Source organism: Drosophila gunungcola, chromosome 3R (genome assembly GCF_025200985.1).
Source record: "Drosophila gunungcola strain Sukarami chromosome 3R, Dgunungcola_SK_2, whole genome shotgun sequence".
NCBI classification, from domain to species: Eukaryota; Metazoa; Arthropoda; class Insecta; order Diptera; family Drosophilidae; genus Drosophila; species Drosophila gunungcola.
Window position 1 is genome coordinate 20,413,250 of NC_069139.1, and position 20,146 is coordinate 20,433,395.

Here is a 20,146-nt window from a genome sequence, read left to right on the forward strand (position 1 = left end):
TTAGCAAATACCAAAAACAAATAGAATAATAAAAATGTTACAGGCAGTTGTGAAATCTTTATTGCAACAAGTGAGGAATTAATGGGTTTGAACATTTACATATCCTCCACGCTGTACTTGTAGGCCTCGTCCTGCATCGCCCGGCGTTCGCTCTGCTTGTCGAACCACCGCTGCTCATAGCCATTGGATCGATCCACGCCATCCCAGCGATATCCGGGCCGGATTCCGAAGCGATTCTCTGGAAAGCTGCCCTCATACTTGGGCATTACCGGCTTATTGTCCAGCTGATCGCGTTTCTTGCGCTTTTGGCGCATATAGTCCAGCATCGGATCGTCAGCGTGCTCCTGCTCCCTGAGATGCCTGTCCAGATCCTCGTCGTTGGCGTAGCGCGCCACCGGCTTGGAGGCTTCATGGGCCATCTCCTCGAGGCGGGTATTTCGATCTTCTATTTGCTTTAGGCCCTTGCCCCAACGATCATACAGCTCCTTCTTTTTCTTCTCATGCTCTTCCTTGCGGCGCTGTTCGGCGGGATCCTCGTTGGCTGCATCCCGTGCCCTGCGACCCTTTCTTCCAGTGCTCCGCATCTGTACCTCCCCATCCCGGCCAGAAATCTCCGTTGACATTTTCTCGAACAGATCATGCTCTTGTCGCCGCCTTTCGTCTGTTTCCTTTTTTAAGGATTGCGCATCCTGCAGCCCTGCTTTCTTGCCATCTAGAGTCTTGGTGGATTTGGGCTTGTGCGTGGGTGGCGGTGAAAGTGATTTGCTAGGCGACGCCTTGGCCCAGCGACTCTTCCTCTCTTCTTTGAAGCGATTACGGGGCGGAGGACTTTGATCGCGATCCTTGCTAAATGATCTACGGTTCCTGGGTGGACTACTTGGGGATTTATTTCGTTTTCTGGGCGGACTTTGGTCCGAGTTGCGTCTTCGTCTTGGTGGAGACTGATCTTCATTCTGTCGTCTTCTTGGCGGACTCTGATCGTTTTTCTTTTGCCTCCTTGCTGGCGATTGCTTATCATCTCTACGTCTTCTAGGTGGGCTTTGATCGGAGTCTCTTCTCTTTCGAACAGGAGATTGGTCGTCGTCTTTACTGTTTCTGGGCGGGCTCTGGTCAGAATCTCTTCTCCCTCTTGGTGGAGACTGATTGTCGGCCTTACGTCTTCTAGATGGGCTTTGGTCGGAATCTCTTCTCCTTCTAGGTGGAGATGAATCCTTATTCCTATTTCTTCTGGGTGGGCTCTGGTCGGAGTTACTTCTACGACGTCTGGGTGGACTTTGATCGGAATCTCTTCTCCTTCTGGTTGGTGATGACTTCTCGTTCCTTTTTCTAGGAGGACTCTGATCTGAATCTCTTCTTTTTCTTGCCGGCGATTGATCTTTGTCTTTTTGTCTTCTTGGTGGCGATTGGTGGCCATTTCTGGCTTTTCTTGGTGGACTGTGATTTGAGTTTCTACGTTTTCTTCGTGGTGGTGATTGATCTGCATCTCTTCCTCTTCTGGGAGGACTCTGATCCGAGCTATCCGCCCTTCTGTGACTCGGAGATCGATCCCTTGTCCTCCTGTGAGGACTCGGTTCCCGTTTCGGTTGCCTTTTCGACCTCACTGGGCTCAAATCCCTTTCTTGCTTGATTTTAACCGGAGGACTTCTTCTTGACGGAGAGAACTCATCCTTAATTTTAACTACCGAGGCTTTGCGCCCCCACATTTCCTGCTCCTCATCCAAGGGCTCCTGTTTGATGCGAATGGCAGGTGCTGGCGAGGATCCCTCGTGCTCCTCCTTGACTTCGTCCTTGACGGCGATGTTGCGCCACTTGCTGCGCGCATTGGGATCGTCCTCGATGTATTCGGCCACAATTTGGGGAGCATCCTCGCCGCCCAGTATCAGGTCCTCGTCCATTTCGCGGTCATCGTTCTCGTAGGCATCGTCATCGATGATTTTCACCTTGGCGGCCTTCTTGTGCTTCTTCTCCTTCTTTTTCTTCTTCTTCTCCTTGTCGCCGGAGAGGTACTTTTTGAGGTACTCCTTCTGGTTTATGACTTTGGCCTTTTGCATGGACATTTCCGGGTAATTAAAGCGGCAAATGGCAAATTACAAAATTGTTGTTTACGTTTAGAATATTCTAAGCGAATCAATAGGACCGTTGGTCGAATTATATGAAATGCCACATGGCCAAGTGCTGTTAAACCGCGCCTAACAGCACAATGTTAACTATTTCAGCTATCTGGCAGCCCTAGACAATTTTATACATTTAGTTTACTTAGGTTAATGGTATAAAACAAGTTATATTAGTGTATAAATTAAACCTTTATAGTTAATATTAATATTACCGATAGATTACCCACAACTGTAAGTCTCAATAACTTGTACCTTTCTTCTGTAAAAGTAATTTAAATATATTTTCCTGCGCGCGCTAGAGATGGACTGTAATTTAAAGTGATTTCGGCTCTACCGATAGGTAAGCCAAATCTTAAATGTAAACAAAGTTATAACTTTCATTATATTACTTATTGACAAAAAAAGCTATTTCTCTTTACAAGAACAAGCATTTACTAAAAATCCAGTTCAAGTTTTGGCTCCGATGAATTTCCGGATTCCCGCCACCCATATATCGGCCATCTCTAAGTTCCGAGAGACAATATTTTTCCCCCAAGTTTCCTTGCCGTGCGGCGTGCTTTCCTCAGAAATACGTGCCAAAAAACAGGCGAAAACTGGTCGCGATATTCGCTTAGTTAGATCAAACAGCAGCGAGTTCTTCGACTTTCGGAGAGTGTTAAGAAGAAGTGCAACTAAGCATCGTGTTGCATGGGAGTTGCCGATCCGGCCGCCGGCCCTTGCTGGCGGCGTTATCAATGGGGGATTAACTTCCATGAGGATTCCTAAAAATGTAAGTACTAAGTACGGAAGTAAGCTGCTTAGAGCGGATTTAAATCGAACCGCTCCACGCCAATTATTTGGCTTACTTCCTGAAAATTCTCAAGTACGCCCTGCTCTTCAGGAGACAATGTGAAGAGTCCTTATTCTCGAGGGTTCCAGTACCAGAGCCTTTTTGCGAAATGATGCGAGGATGACAGGGATGGACTAAGTGACGGTGCTAAAGTGACGTATGAAATGAAGCGCAAAAACAAAGGGTGCACAGTACACAGCAATAACAATGACAAGCGGAGCCAAGGGCTGGGCGCCCACATATATTCACATTTTCAGTGCAGGAACGCGGGATGGCATGCAAATTAATTCGCTTAACCGAGCTTTTAAAGCGCCCCTTATTATATTCCGTTGTTTTTGTTTCGTTCTCTCCATTACCCTTTCTGCATTGTTGGCATTTCTTTTGCATTTTTTGCTCGCATTCATGAAATTTAAAGCCCACGGCGTGCTCTCTCTCGCTCTCGCTCCTTTGTCCGTCTCCCTCTGCTTCCTCCATTTCTGTTTTGGTGCCGTCTCGCAAACAGCTGATGCTTCCGCAACGTGCATTCTCTCTCTATCTCCATCTCTTTCTGTCTGTATAGTTTTAAATTCCTTTCAAAATTCTTGTCAAGGGTTCGAGTCTGCGCTTAGGTGTATACCGCCCACATTCCGCTTTCTATTATTTTTCAAAAGATAACGGAATGGTCTACCTTTTCCATTCCACTCTTTTTAGGATGAATTAAAAATTGTTTTTCCGGGGGGCTACAGAAACCACAAGGGTTTTAGAATCGTTTATAAATGTATCTAAAAGCTGGCAGGTATAACAAAAATAATTGAAATTGCGAGCTCAAAACATTTTTGTTTATTTATTTGACAACAGAATAAATCTTTAACTTTGTTAACTAGATCTGCAGTTTTAAAAACTAGTAATTTTTACCGTTTTGCAAGTTGTTCAGCCAAGTTGTTCTAAAACTATTAATTTATTTCAAGGACTCCTAGTCATTTGGGCTTATTCCAGAATCAGTTTAAATTGGTTCTCAAACATATTTTTAATCTCAATTGGTTTTTCTTTAATGTTGACAATTTCTAAACTTTAAAAAACTTTAAATATGCACCATTTTTCAATAATAGTTCAGTCAAGTTGTTCTGAAACTATTGAATTAGTTCAAGGACCGTAGTCATTTAGGCTTATTTTACTTGCTCACATACTTTTACGTGTTCAACAGATTGTAGTTTTTCAAGTTTTAGGACCTTGACCGATTTGTGTCATCGAACAAAAAAAAAAAATTGTATCGGAACTGTCATGCGCACAATACCTGCAAATAATGACATATCTGTGACGATAATTAAATCAGGCTAGCCCAGCCACCGGCAATGATTTCATATTAAGGTAAAAGGACCTGCTAATGGTGTAAAATAAATTTCAATTAGTCGTCTGCTTGTTTTCCTTTGTAATTCCGATTCGGTTACATGCTCAAAGGGAGAGTTACTTTTCAAAAATCGGATAAATGGCTCCTTGCAAAAACAAAGTGGGCAATTTGTTGCGTTAATGAACACCGGAAACTCTGCCAGCTTAATCGCATTTTTTTTCAACCCAAATACAGCCATTAAGATAAATTTCCCTGGCGACCATGCCAAGTAAATAAAAGTAAATCAATTAGTACACTGTTTATTTTCATTTGCAATTTAAGTTCGGTTGTAACGACTAAATGGCCATTATTTTTTAAACGGGGACTAGTTTGCTTTTTTTTAACACACCCCATTTTACAAACACAATTTTTTAAAGCAAAAAGGTATTGCCTCTTCTACAATTTAATATTTTGCTTAGTTTTTTTTTGGATTTTGTGAGGACGTTAAACTTAAACGGATATACTGTTTCAATTTGTATTTCTATTTTGGGTGGGAAAACATAAGATTACGTTTTTGTTAAGGGGCGAAGTTTGCAAAGCTCTTTAAGCATTCATTTGAAAATTATGATTTAAGTAATTAAGGTAAGGCCATATCGTCTCCTGCGCCATTACAATTTGGAAACCCCCGAAAAAGTTTAAAAGCCTTTAAGGAAACTTAGTAAATACGTCGCTTAGGCTTTGAATGCCATCTGCTGGCCCAATACCATTGGGCCAACAAATTTTCAGAAGTTAATCGTACGGATGTATAAATTTCCATCCCCACCATTTATTTCGCATAACTTAAAGTTGAACTTATTCCTCTGTTAAAAGCCTGTAAGTTGTTTGTTTCTTTGTTGCGCGCTTTCAAGAATTCAATTAAAAGAACAACACTTAGGAGAATATTAAATTATGATGCGGACAAAAGCAGAACTTTCCCCCATGTTGCAAGCAAGTAGGCAAAGAAATTGTTTCTAGCGATAATATTTAATCTACCAGAATCAATTCTTGGCAGCTGCTCTGCTGCTAGCGGGAATAATTGTCATTAGAACTCTCATTATGTAAAAATTGTTTACAAAAATAACCAAATGTGTGCTAGAGATTGAAAGTGTCATTCTGTCTTGCTTTTAAAACGTACAGCAATGGCTCATTACGAAAGCTAAAGCGCCTTAAGTTTCGTTTTGAAAAGTAACTTGCAAATTGCGTGGCTTTTTTATTATTTTTTTTAAGCCAATACTATTAATATTTTTTATTGATTTTGTTTTTTATACATTTTGTTTTCTTCCGCGTTATGATTCTGAAAAACACAAAAAGGATAGCTATACAATAAGAAATACCTATAAGAGTGTTAAGCTTATAAATTAGACGATGTCTTTCAGCAGGTAAATAAGCCATTTAAAGGTAACACCACCCTAAAATTTCGGAAAAATCAATTTTTTTTTAACCTAACCACTTTAGGTTTATACAAATAATATGCAATAGTTCCTGTGGTGTCAATTATGGCAGAAAAGGTTAAAATATCTGTTGTTTTGTTTCCAATTCGACGGATATCCAGACTATTGCACGGATCGGTTTAAAATAACATCAGTTTCATTTTTTAATAAAGCAGTTAACGGCTTTTTTTTACAGTAATCCAATTTTTGTTTAAGTCCACCATTTTTACCAGAAATCGAAAGCTCTCTACGTAATTTGATTTAATTTTTCATACTTCCGTAAATCACTATTCAATTTAGGCCTCCATTCCAGCCGCCAGAGTGGTATTACCCCTTAAAGTTATTTCATAGACAGAGTGATAGGCATTAAACAGATACAAGTAAGCAGTTAGATTAATGGTAGGTTTAGCGGTAAACATACAATGTGAAATCACTTCTAAGCCTGGGCTCAACAGCATAGGCTCCTTATAAACGAGCAAAAAACGCGACCAAAATTGAGTTTGCAACTAGATTTAGACTATGTATGTAGTTTGTTTCATGTTTACATTTAATGTTGCAGTTTTATGTACCGAAAAGCTTTTTATATTTATGCTTATTCAATGGCAATTTCGGGGCAATAACACAAATTTGTAAACTCCCATATCTTTAATGTTTTAAACAAGTTGTATCTACTTTTAACTGGGAATTTTTCTACTGGCAATTAAAGGTAGAGCTTAAAATCTTTAAACCTAAAATTAGTGTACTTTTGATTTGAGTAGTTGAATTGATGGCCAACACTAAATTAACAAAAAAAACACATGTGCTGAACATAGCTATTTAGACAGCCAGTTGAGAAAAGAGTATGAAAGTTGAAGTATGTATTGCGTTCAATGGCATGCCATCTCAGCATTCTAACATTCCAATCAGATCGAAGACCGAAAAAGCCTTTTAACTACATGTTCTTCATAATTTATAGGTACGATCTATGGTACAAAAATTTTAAATTTTGTTTACCTCAATGCAGGGTTAATCCCTTAAATATTTTTAAAACCCACCACGGTTTGAGTCCACGCTCAAATTCCTTTAGATGCGGCATTGTTCAGTAAATTTATCGCCCCATGGTGTACTATAGCGAGAGAGAGAGAGAGCAGCTCTTAGCAGCGAAATGTTATGTTCATGTTGAATCCAGTCGTTGCATTTGCGAAACCTAAAGGCGGTTTCAGTTCGCTCTCTCGGAGTGCGCCCCTCTCAGATTTCTATTAGTTTTTTAACATTTTCTGTTAAGATAGCGGTTTTTGTCCGCTCGGTCCTCTCGCCTCTCTCTCAACAACGTTTTCCTAACAGAAATTTGATGATGGTTTTTAACAGAAGTTATAATTTCTGTTAGTTTTTAACATTTTCTGTTAACTGATTCGTTTGTGGTCGTCGCCTTTTCGAAACTCAACAAAAGCAGATTGCGCCCCCAAAGGCGGTTTCAATTCGTTTCAAAATTCAAACGCGACGGTTCACTTGAGACTCAACACGCTGAAAACTATGAGTTGGCGCTGCGCGGAGAATTCAAAATATCAAATCGTACAATTTCGCAAAGTTTTTTAAATCATAACGCGTCGTCTTTGCAGTTCGTGCAGCAACTGCAATCAAAGTTAATTGGAAAAGTAACGGAAATCTGGCCGTAGTACTTAATTCCGGTGACTGCCTGTGTGCGTTTTTCTGCATTTAATTAATCAATTTAAATTCCCGCACACATGTGTGTGCGTGCGTGTGTGTCCGTCTGATTGTGCAAGTGTGCGAGCGCAAATGCCGCCGCCAAAAATAATTTGATCATTTCGAGAAAATCTCTCAAATCGGCTGTAACAACAAAAAAAACCAACGAAAAATCGTTTTTCTAGCAGTTTATCCGAAAGGCTAGAAATTTCGACATATAGTTTATTTTTGCTCCACAAGGGCAGGTGTACTACGGGGCGCTTGTAGAATTTTTACCGAAAATGATAAACGGAAGTGGGGGGCAAAAGCTGTTAATAGCTTTTCCACCACGATAAAGTGTAGACTTTGGTCCGAAAACTGAAATACGGAACTAGAAATGCAGCGCTATCGAAATCAAAAATCCTCCTGCTGAGACTTAGTTATTCTAAATACAACTACAAATCTATAAATGGAAATGCTGTCATTTGTGTAGACTTTTATGGAATATTGAAAACTGAAAGCAAAAAGATATATTTTTTTTGTTTTGACATCATTTTGAAATTGTCTGAATTTTTTTGAAATGAAAACTGAAAACTCAAAACGTAAATCAAATCCCGCGTTGTTATTTGAAGCAAAAAACGAAATAGAAACAGAAAAATAAAATTGCTGTGTTTAGTGTAGAGCCATAAAACTGAAACTACTTCTCTTTATGTAAACTTAAAACTTAATTTTGATGCAAAAAAAAATTCAAATCCGAATCGACAACAGAAAATCAAATTACTATGTTTTTTTAAAACAAAAGTAGAAATAAAAGTAGACTACAAGACCTAAAAATGCTTTGTTGACTCAAAACACAAATCAAATCTCGCTGTGCTTAGTGTAGAGTTTTGGAAAAAGAAAAAACCGAATGGCTGGGTATAGTGTAGAATTTGGAAACTGAAAAGCAGAAAAACCAAAGTCCGAACGAACGTGTCGCGTTTGTTTTTCCCCTGCTAATGAGCTTGGTGGCAAGTTATATATTCTGATTCGGTTTCTTGTTGGCCTACTAAAGCAAACTGGCTCACACGAACACTCGAACTCACACACACTCACGCACCATGTCTCAGGCGGCGAAAGGTTTCTCAACCGATCTGTTTCTCATGTCTCTTTCTGGCCCATTCTGGTTTTTTAGGTCTCCACCGTCGACTCGTGGACAAAACGAAAGCACCGTCATCGTTAGAGAGAGAGAGAGAGAGAGAAAAAATAATCAAAACATCAAAAAATCGAATAATTAAATAATCAAACAAACAAAGACTATTTTATTTTGTGGGTGTTACGTGTGAAAAACTGGCGCCAAAAACCACTATAAAAGGGTTAATTAAAATTTATAAATAACCGCCAAAAAACTAAAACAGAATGAGTGCCAACCGTAAACGACGAAGCAGTTTTTACTGCGCGACAGCACAAGCACCAGCGCCAGTACAAGTACCAGTACCAGTACCAGCACAGGAGAAAGAAAAACTAGGTGCAACAGCTGCAATTTCAATTCCGCCATCAAAAGAGCAACTTTCTCTGCCGGCTGATGAGGATTTAGTGGAAATGCCTCGTATTTGCCGCTGCTGTTGCAAACGGGATTTGGAATTACTCGGCTTATTTGAGGCCAGCCAACCGACATTGGCCAACACATCAGAAGCAGAAGCAGAAGTGGGAGCAGAAGCAGAAGCAGGAGCAGGAGCAGGAGCAACAATATCAGCGTCAAACAAATCATCAGTAACAACGGCTAAAACATGTGCGACAGAAACTCCAGAGACACCACTGTCTGCAAATCCAGTAAATCCCGGGGATATGGCTACATCATCTTCAGCAGCAACATCGTCCGCATTTCTGACCACACCCTCTCCCATGAGGCGTCGCACCACAGTTGCCACCACATCCACATTCACATCCACATCCACATCCACATCGACATCCACTACTACTCCCCGTGGGCGAAGCAGCGATAATGCCGTCGACTACACCCTTAGCGGGGCCCACAGCAGCATGGACATTGTCCTCGAGGAGATGACCATTTGGATGCTCAATGTAAGTAGCACACTTTCTCACTACTATCCACTGTCCACTGTAAACTACGTATATCGCCCACCCACCCAATCAAGTTCTCTTCATAGCATATCGGAAAGTTTCTATGGGTTGTGTTTAATTTTTAATGTGATTTATTCAGCTACACGCATGCAGACACTTGGCAAAAAAAAGCATTCGAGTACAGTGCAGGCTCGAAATAGCAAAAATAGCAAAAAATAGCAAAATGAGCATGGGTGTTCATTGCAACCATTGAGTTCAACTAATCATGTGTTCACTCTTTCGAACCGGCACTGTATGGCATATCACTATTTCCATGGCTAGGAAATGAATATTTCCTACTATTAATAGGAAATGTCACTGAAATCTCAAAATACTTTGACATCGGTCGGTTGGGCAATGTGTCCAAAAGTCTCCGCATATTTCCGCCCATAGCGGTCTGATTTTAACATTTGATGGTGTTTGATATTGTGGAAAAAATTGCATATTTTAATTTACTTTTGAATAAGTTTAATTTTTTTTTTTTTTTTTTTAACATGCCACTACCCAGAATAATTATTTTTTAGCCAAACTTCTTTTGCTATTGCCTGTGGAAAAACACCGTTGATTTATTTTTACCAAGCAAGAATAAGTTATGTGACGAAATAACGTGTTAATTTAATAACTATAATCAAAACTAAGAGGTCAATTAATATGTATATCTTATAATAACCACGTGGAAAGTTTAAATGACAATTTGTAAAGACAAAACACGTTACACTATTTAGTATTAATTAAATTAATTGGATTCCCTTGTGTGCTGGGCTACAAACCTGCTTTTTTTGCGTGTAAATTCCCCAGACATTCTCGAGTCCCTCATCTGACTCACTATCCGTAGTACGGGAAGAACTTAGTTGTGTTCTGACGTGCCTTTGTTCCCGCCTCTATCTCCCATCTCCTGGCCCCTCATATGTAATTTTCCCTAATGCAGGCAAATAAATTAAATTGTCTGGCCGTTTGCAAGAACCAGGAGTAAATAAATAAGGCTTTATTTATAATGCCGCAGAAAGGTTTCATCCGTTTCACATGCGATTTGCTACCAGACGTGCGATATGGTAATATTAATTTTGGGGCAGAGGAGACAGTGCTAGATGTAGATGAATGTGTATCAAGAGCTCTTAGATAATCCATTATCTTATCGGCAACACGTTTCGGTATTTCGTTTTATTTATTTATTCTAATACTACTTGATTGCCGGATTTTATGACGCTGCACTAAGATAGCTGCGTTCCAATTTTTTATTTCGTCTACTCATCGGGTTGGGGTTTTTTTTTTAAATATCTAAATAGATCGTGGCTCTTTGCACTGACCTTTTCGTTTAACGATTGCTTGTCGAATTTATGACTGAAAGGAAATGAGATTCATAATCGGTGGGCATACCTAAAAAGGTCATCGTGACATGTATGAAAAGAAAGTGTGGAGCTGTGCGTTGCATTCCGCATGTCACGTATAAACATTACGTTCCTTATTCATTCATTAGCTCCTCGATTTCCTGAAGAGAAAGTTGTAAAAAAAAGGCGACGCATTCTCAGTTTTGTTTTTTGTTTTTTTTTTTCTTATTGTGCGCTACCTTCTTATCGTGGGTAAAACAGGGTATTTGTTTTCCTTTTTATCACGCATAAATCAGTGTAATTGTTTTCTTTTCTTATCAGACCAGGCCTTATCAAAAACTAAACAATTTGTTTTGTTCTCAGATTTAGATTGCAAACACTACTTATTAGTTTTACAGATCTTACAAGTGCAACTTAATGTATAGACTTTCTACGGGTTTCTTGTTTCTAAGAACACTAGTAGAAAATCAAAGATCTGAAATTTGAAGAGTATTTCAAGTGTGTACTAAAGCTGTTTCATACTCCAGCAAATATTTTTGCTACCTATTTGCTATTCTTAACTTTATGCCACATTGCGTGCCAATGCCAAGCTGTAAGCCAAGTTTGCATGTGTGCCTGGCTCTGAGGCGCCATAAACATTCAACGAATCCGGGTGGAGCCAGCCCTTTGTTTTGGGCCACCAAGAGTGAGAGGGTTCTTGCTGGCCGGACCGGCTAAAATCTTGACTTCATGGCGGCCTTCTAATTGCAGAGAGTGGCCAACGTCAACGTTACTTTCCGGCCAATTATACGGCACCCGCTATTTCTCTTTTGGCCCATTGAGGAACGACCGTCAGCGCACCCAAGTCATCAGCACACCGCGGCACCTCTGACTTCCATTTCCACTTCCACCTCCACCTCCACTGCCACTGTGGCTCTGAGTGCTCCCCGACTCATTACCAATAAAAGTCGCATGGGAAACAGGTTTAATTTTTTCGAGAGCCCGGTCCGCGCCTTGGGGTTCAAGAGGAGTGTTGGTGGTGTGGTGGTGCCATTCGTTGAGCTGCTTTAGTTGCCGCCGGTGGTGACCGTTGATTCTCAAGGTGTTGCATGAAAAACGCTCTGACCTTAGGAGACTCCGTATCGAGCTGAAACTGAAAATGAAACTGAAACTGAAACTGGCAATCGGATTTAAACTCGAACTCGAACTCACTCACTGCTTGGCTGTTGATTATACAATTTAACTGCCAATCATATGCATTAACTCACTCAGGCGATGTTGTGTTATTGTTCCTCAAAACGAAAACGCAATGATAAATGAGTTAAGCTGTAAGCTGTCCAGTTTTCGGCTAGATTTTAAATTCATTACTAGAAATTCAAATGCGTATTCAAGGGGCGTTGTCCTGAATTAATGTAGATGGAACTGCGAGAATGCCACGTAATTAGGTTATACAAAAAGACGCTAAACAAAACAAAAACACAAGAGGTGTGTAAATTACTTAACGATATGGAACGTTGGCACGCCACAAAGGCGGATTTATGATCTTGCAGTTAAATTGTTATCTTGATTTGCTTTTAATTGAGCAGCAGCCTCACAAATGATGTTCTTGAGTGTGAATCGAGCTGTATGATAATTTGCGAGACCGCTTCCGGGATTCCAATGCCTGCGAATTGAAAGACAAAATAAAACTTTCGTTTTTAGCATGGCAAACTTTCTTTTGCAACACAACACACACGCCTCGCCAAAGTTCACTCTCGTTCGTTAGCCGCCGTATTCATTGCATTTACTTTTGGGCAAAAGCCTCTCAATCATCAGTGGAGTCATGCCCCTAGCCAACGATTAAGCCACCAGTCGGATTAATTGCTGGACAAATCTCTCATTAGGCCGCCAGGCAATTACGCTGGCTTTACGACACTCAAATAGTACATGTGGTGGTGGAACTGCTATATAAATGTATTCATATATTAAAATAAAATGCAATCCATCATAATACAGTGTAGATAATATAGACACTGGCAATTAGATTGGAGTATCTATGCACTTTGATGATCATATAAGTCAGACACGCTTTTATCGATATGGTTAACCTTATCATTATTAAGTGATGAACAGTATTATTTTTGCCCGATTGCCGTGGGCATTTTGAAGCACTTCGATTGACGTTGATGATGATTACACGCGTATCATCCGACGTCGAATAAATCTGTAGTACTAATTTATGTGCATGTGCCGGCTGCAATTCCCCGAAATCAGAAATCAGAAATTAGAGAAGACCCCACAGTGTGTTGGTGTAAATGTATTTATATTTCGTCGGCAGCACGACGAAATGTGATCTCGAAGATACCATAAATGTGATGAGAGCAGCAGCAGACAAAAAACATTTAAATTACATTACCAGGCCTGTAAACATTTTTTTTTTTTTGTAGCCTCGGGGAAAGTTTCTGGTTGGATTAAAAACTAGAACATTTCTTGTCCGTCTCTCTTTTATTTTTTTTTTTTTTGTTTTTTTGTACCCCCTTTCGACCAAAAAAAAAAAAATATGTGTCAAGAGAGAATTTTCCGTATCGTGGTTCAAGTTTAACATTGTGGGGTACGCGATTAAATCTGTGAATTCGGCGGCCACCAGGGCACTACCTTATCTACTTTTCTGAACACTTTGTTGACTTGACAACCATACATATATGTACATAAGTTTCCCATGAATGTGTGACGAAAAATAGAGGAAAACACATCCGAATTTGCAACCAGGTTTGGGGCTCTGGGTGTTTGTTGATATAGTTTTATGGCCAGCCAATTATAAACGATATTTATGTCTGTTGGCTTTGGTTTGCTGCAGCTCCAGTTTGCAAGCTACATAGTATGTATTTGGCAACATTGTATTTGTTGCATTTTTGCCGGAGTTGTTTCCTATGCAATCAGTTACCACCTTATAAAATATGAATAAAAAGCGGCTACCGCATTTAAATTGGAGCTCGTAACATGTCGCATAAATTAAGAAGCCATCAAAGTAAATAGGACCAACAAAGCTGTGCGGTGCGAACCGATCAGATCGAAACGAGACGAGACGAGACAAAATCAAAGCAATATTCCGTTGCGTCATGTTCATGTGCCTGACCTCTTTTTGATGAACAACGACTACGACTACGACGTCGACTATTTGAAATGAACGATAGACCTCCAGATTGCGAGCTAGTCAATTAAAGCAATAACGGAGCGCTCTAATCGCCGGCTAATTCGTTTTTAAAATTCTATATCTAAGGTCATTTACTCTTTTATAAATTGTAATCAAATGCTAGATCCTACCTTTATTATGGTGATTAACGTCATTTTAAATAAATGCATATCAATAGTATTTGCATCATTGATATCCGTTTTCAAGAAAATGTTTTCAATCTGAAAGGTCGATTGTAGTAATTACGGTTTTATTATTATTTCTCCCTGAGCCTGCTACCTGCTTATTACGTTTCAATTATAATACCTAAATTACTAATCTCAAAACGCAGATACCGAATTCAAAACGATCACGGTCGACCTATTTGATTGTTGCCGTGCTTTTAGGCTTATCACAACCGTATTTTCCAAACAAATCGCTAATCTCACACCCAACGCACCAAAGTGGAACATTTAGTCAATGAGCCTTTTGTGTTTGGACAGTGCTTTAATTAACCAAAACGTCTGACAATGAAAATCACGTCCTGGGAAACTACAGAACAAAGTGGGGGTGAGGGCGGGCAAATAAATACAAACAAGGGACGACTTATTATCAGGGGGTTGTTTTGATCTGATTCTATAGAGCAATTTGAACGGTTCAATTAGGTGGCAGAGGCGCAAACACAGGGCGTACACACAATTCACACACGGGCACAATGGACGGGAACCCAAGTACTACTACATCTTTCATAAAAATCACTGATGATGGGCGGGGGAGTTTTTATTTATGATGTGAGCATGTGAGCATGTGAACAGTGTGGGTGAGCGATTGCCCTGCTCATAGGTACGTGGTACGTACGTGGTTCGATTCACTGGTCTACCAACTGGCCTCCAGTGCTACATTCTTCACGGTTCGCACCGCCGGCCAACTCCTCGCAACGTTTTCGGTTTTGGCTTCGGTTTCGGTTTCATTTTCTGGTCTGTCAAAGCCACAAACCCTAAATGAAACGAGACGGAATGGAGCGTACCGCATGCAGACGTGCATTTTTATTTATTCTTGTTATTTACCTACCGGACTCACACTAGCCACCCTCGCTAACGCTTAACGATTGCTTACCACCCGCTTTCGATTGGAATTCGATTTGCCGGGGCTTTTGTTTTGCCCCTGCCTTGCCTTGCCTTGCCTTGCCTTGCCTTGCCTTGCCATGTCTCGCTCACCTTTGACGGTAATGCAAAGGTCTGGTGCTAAAAGCCTAAGACCAGGTTTTAAATTCTAAGCAAACAGCGGTACCAACGCCCGTAATCCCAACCCTGTTTTCTTTATGGATTTGGATTTGGATCTGGATTTTTCGCACAGTATTATTTTGCAATTGGCCAAAGTTATTGTTGTTTAAGAACTCGGCGTAATGCGAGCGCGTAGACCCTATAAAATATTATTTTATTAACCCATTTTCCACGGCATTATTACCCCCTCCCTCCTTCATATCGACCTGGCGCGCAAAGCCTTTTGTCATTGCAGGGTCTTTTTGTTGGATTTTCTTTTCGTCTTGTCGTAATTGTTGCCAAGTCATAAAATGCAACGGGTTTAGGTATTTCTGTTTCTTTGTTTATTACACTCGAACAATAATTCTATAAAGATTTTAATGCTTTTCATATATAAATCGAAACACAAGCATACCGCGAAGAAAATAAGGCTTTTATAAAATAAGGCTTACAATACAACAACACTCTAATATAAATCCGATATCAAGTAGTTAAAAAACATATGTGAAATATTTTGGAAATAAAATGTATTAGCTCAATATGAGTTCTAAATTCTATTAGTTCTAACTTAAATTTAATAAATTTTAGAATCAATTTGACAAGCATATGTTTTATGATCACTTCATATATAAATAGTTTCATAATGATGTTGGTTTTTCTTTCGGTGCAGCAGCTTTCTGAAGGAAAGATGCAAAATAGAAAGTTGGTGCCAATGTAAACGATGTTTTTGCATCATTGTCTCTATTCCTTTATCAACGGTAGACGTGCGGAAGTCCACTTTAAGTACTTTGAGACTACAACATCAAAACTACTTAAAAAGTACTTAAACTTATTACAAGACTTATTTTGGTCTTTTATCGGAAGCCTCGACTTAAGTCCTGTAAATTATGAAACTGGCTTAAAGTGCAAAAAAAAAAAAAAAGAAAGAAAGAAACTGGTTGTTGATGCCACATTGGTTGGTCAAAGTTGTAAGCATGTACAATATATTGGCACCTATCTGATAGGTCTTACATGTTTTGCTTGAGAACGAATTACTCGTATGACAATTTATGATGATTGTGAAATCGACAAATGCTCTATGCCATTGGCGCAGTGTACGTCCGTTGTTCAGTTGCTGAATGAATTTAGTTTCCCACGTGGTGAACTGCTATGCCGTTGGCTTGTCCGCTCACTCAATCGCTCGCTGGCATTTTCAGTCCGGTTCCCGTGTATTGGTCGCTGTGCTGAATTGCGGGCGCTGTTGTTTTTTCTGGCCCATTGGCCATTGCAAAGTTCGGATCGCAGCGGGTTTCTGCGACTTGAACTGGTCAAGTAACCCGCTAAGCTCTCGATTCTATTTGGCCGACGGCCTCCGGAAATTTCCATGCACATTTCTATGTTGGTTCCTTAGGAAATTGGGTTGTAATTGAATTTCCTATTGATTTCGGCTTATTTTTGAGAGGTCATTGTTTCTCAAGTGGCGGAAATGCACTCGGGGATCAATCAACTGGAAAATGCATAACTCTCGGGTATGCGTTAGGGGATCATTTTAAGGGGGTTTTATTCGAGCACACAACACAGCATGTAAATAACTCACTGCCCTTCTTTGATAGTCTTGCATTGTGCAGGAAGTCTCTGTATTGTATGACTCGGTTACTTTTTTTTACCCCTCGAGATAATAAACCAGCACAGCAGTTCCACTTCACTGAATATCTGTCCCATTTACTTGAGTGTTGAAGGTTAATTTGAACATTTTTTTTGGAAGTAGATTGAAGATTTACACAAATCATTAACATGATTGTGCCACCGCCATTTAAAACAGTTAAAAGAGTGTTTATGAGATTTACAACTCAATCAATTTGTTGCTAGGGCATTCGGAGTTCGGCGGCACACCTTCTCGATATTTGTTGTTTAACCGATTTGTGTTGCCCACAACTCAAAAACGTTTTTTTTTTTTTTTTGTTTACCGTCTTTGTTGTTGGCTGGTTTTTAGCCGGTTTACAAGCTACACGTTTACTTTGTTCGGAGTGTGTACGTAACTTTGAAATTTTTCGTTTGCCGAAGTCTGGCGGATTTTTGCATTTGCAGCGCTCTATTTGACTTTTACTTTTCATTTGCCACTGTGAAGAGCTCAATGTAGTTGTTGCTGTTTTGTTTGTTTTTAACCGCCTTTCGTCCATACTACAACATCTCACATTTCCGCTTGTATATCTGGATTTGCTCCGCTTGTTTATGCTTAGATTTGAGTGGGAAAGAAATGAAAAAAGTGAATTATTATCAGGGCGGGCTGTTGTGTTTTTTTTTTTTTTTTTGTTGTTCGCCTCGTGTAAGATTGGCCTATGGGTGTGGAGTCTACTACTTTTACTGAGAGATGGTAATTACTCTCGATTAATGAAGCCCCGCTGATCTCACCAATCTCAGCGAAAGAGAAATTGGACCAACTCTATTGTGAATCTCTCCAGCCAAGCAGCCTAATCTGGTGTACTACATCGCAGCGAACCGTTAACTTCACCATAATCTTAATTAATTTGTTATGGCCAGGCGTATAAAATTCAGACGCAAGCCTCCCCCGTTTCGAATGACCTCACCTAACAGCTGGAGGTAGAAGCCCAAATCGGCGGACCAATATAAAGCGGGCTAATTACATAACATGCAGTTAACACCATACACTGGTTAATCGCAATTAAAAACCTTTGCTTTTTCGGCAATTTTTATGGCAATTTGATTGGCCAATAACGTGTGCTCGCCTGCCTTTTTCCTTAGACTTGCATTTTTCGAAAAAATTATATATTTGTGAAAATGCGCTTTCGCCCAATTTTCGAAATGTGTGAATTTCTTTAATTAAATGGATTATTTTTTTTATTGTTCAATCACATGAATATTGTATAACATATTTGTATTGCAAAGTCTGTTAATTTGTTGTACATATATATTTATTATCACACTTAAAAGTGCACGACAAAATATAAGCAAACATTTTAAAAAGGCTGAATTATTGCCATACCATTTGTCTGTTAATGTATAATACTTTTTATGATATACTTGATTAAGAACTGTAACTGTTTTTGAATAAGGCTTTTTATTTCTCAAAATTGCTGCTTTGCGAAAATTGTTTGCAATTATATTGCCGGCAACGTGACTTCTAATTACTGAAAAATATATGTCGAGGAGATCCAATTTCCGTCGCTCTCATTATACAAATAAACGCTTATTCTGTACATTTTTGCATAATATCTTGCGCGCCTCGTTGTCTCCGCGGACAGAAATTTTTAAGCCGCATTTATGAGTGATGGCGTCGGAGAGCGATAACAAAAAGCGAGTTGCGAATTGCGAGTTGCGAATTGAATTTATTTTTCGGTGGCCTTTATTATTGTTTGGTAATCTGATTTAAGTTCCGTGCCAGAAAATGTAAGCCGCATTTGGTACAAACCACCGACTGTGTTCGTGTGTCTTGTCTGGTTTTTCTGGTGCCGGTCTCTCCTGCATGACGCCCATTTGAAGGCCCACAAAGAAGTGCAATTGTGCGTTTTGGGGCTTCACTGAAGCGGAAGCGTTGTGTGTTTAAATGCGGTTACTCCGCATGCGAATCCGCATCCGCATTTTCTGCACACCACACCATACCACACCACACCACCCCCGCTTGGGATTGGACTGGATTGGATTGGATGGGCGGCAGTTTCGGAATAAGTGTTATAGAGGGGTTTCTCCATTCAAGTGCTTCTCATGGTTCAACAGTTTCCACTTCACATCCATTTGGAGTACGTTTTTTCGGCGGTAATCTCTTCTATGCCAACATGTCAATTGCTAATCAGTATGTGGGTAAGAAGTGGAAAATCAATGGTGACAGCCACAAAAGTGGTGGAATAAATGTTTACTTAAATGGAGTGCCTGCTATTAATTTGGTGGTGGATTCCCTCATTAATTTTGTTACTTATTAAAATTCAATCAGTGTCATTAGTTTGTCAGGCTAAGGGCAATTAGTTTCGCTTCAACACATTCACATGTGGACTTTCATTGGCCAAATAAATACAATTTAATTTTTGAAATCAAGGCGTACTCAAAATTAGCAAGTACAAATTAGCATACTTCAATATGTCGTTTAGATCTGATAATATTTATAATACTTTGCGTTGACTAAAGAAATGTAAACATAATTTCTTGCCAGACGAACCTAAGATCCATAGCTCCTTGAACGTCTTTAGATAAAGATCAACTTAGGAAAATAAACTTACACTGAGCTGCGGACTATGACGAGCTAGATTAGATCGCTGTCATGGAAGTGATAAGAAAATTGCACAATATAACAATTATCGTGACTAAAAGACTCACTGAAACTGCAGTGAAAGGAACGATTTTTTAGGACAGGCTTGGCTGACTTTGTGATTTAATAAACAAAGAAAAAGACATAGTTCCGCTTTGGTAAGCCGCGCGTTAAATACAGTTTCTGGTGGACAGCTTTATGACTTTATTAGCGCTCGATCTGAGACTTCCTGCTCAAAGTGCTAGCCATTAAACTGAACGGCGAGCAGCTGTTTCAATTGGCAGCCTCTTTGGTTGGGCTCTTTTCAGCGCTTTCGGGGCGGGCCAAAAGAGTGAACTGATGGAAATCTGTGTTTGCATACAAGTTTTTATGACTTTCACGCGGCACAAACTTCACAGTAACAACAGTGTTTTTTTTTTTTTTTTCTCAACGATTGTTAAGGAGAAAAGGCAGGTTACATGGAGAAAGTACTGTTGCCGAGGAGAGCATAACTTCAATGCTAATGATTTTATAAAAACAAAAGAAGTTTTTCTTACTCTTTCACATTGCTTCTTTACCCCAATAAATTCGGCCCGGTGCGAGTCCAACTATAGTAAGACCGTAGTTTATTGAACTCGCAACTGGTCAAACCGCATGAAAGCTAAGTCCACACGATCAGTTGCGCCGGTCTGTTAACGGTCAAAACTTGTGAATCAATGAAGACGAT

The 20,146-nt window shown here is 39.8% G+C and overlaps 2 protein-coding genes across 6 annotated transcripts in view; one reads left to right on the top strand and one right to left on the bottom strand.

Annotated features, from left to right (window-relative positions):
- Window positions 1-37: 37 nt before the first annotated feature.
- LOC128266356 (BUD13 homolog) lies at window positions 38-2,131 on the bottom strand. Its single transcript, XM_053002828.1, has one exon. The coding sequence runs from the start codon at window positions 2,055-2,057 to the stop codon at window positions 96-98; it is 1,962 nt and encodes a 653-aa protein (XP_052858788.1). The 5' UTR covers window positions 2,058-2,131; the 3' UTR covers window positions 38-95.
- Window positions 2,132-2,743: 612 nt separating this feature from the next.
- LOC128252596 (uncharacterized) overlaps window positions 2,744-20,146 on the top strand; it is a 37,362-nt gene continuing 19,959 nt past the window's right edge. For 2 of the 5 annotated variants that reach the window (XM_052980405.1, XM_052980408.1), the window contains exons 1-2: window positions 7,163-7,397; window positions 8,552-9,441. In XM_052980405.1, coding sequence (XP_052836365.1) covers window positions 8,776-9,441 — 666 coding nt within the window. In that variant the 5' untranslated portion in view covers window positions 7,163-7,397; window positions 8,552-8,775. Of the gene's footprint in view, window positions 2,884-7,162; window positions 7,398-8,551; window positions 9,442-20,146 lie in introns of those variants that run through there. The other 3 variants (XM_052980406.1, XM_052980407.1, XM_052980409.1) reach the window with 3 other exon arrangements.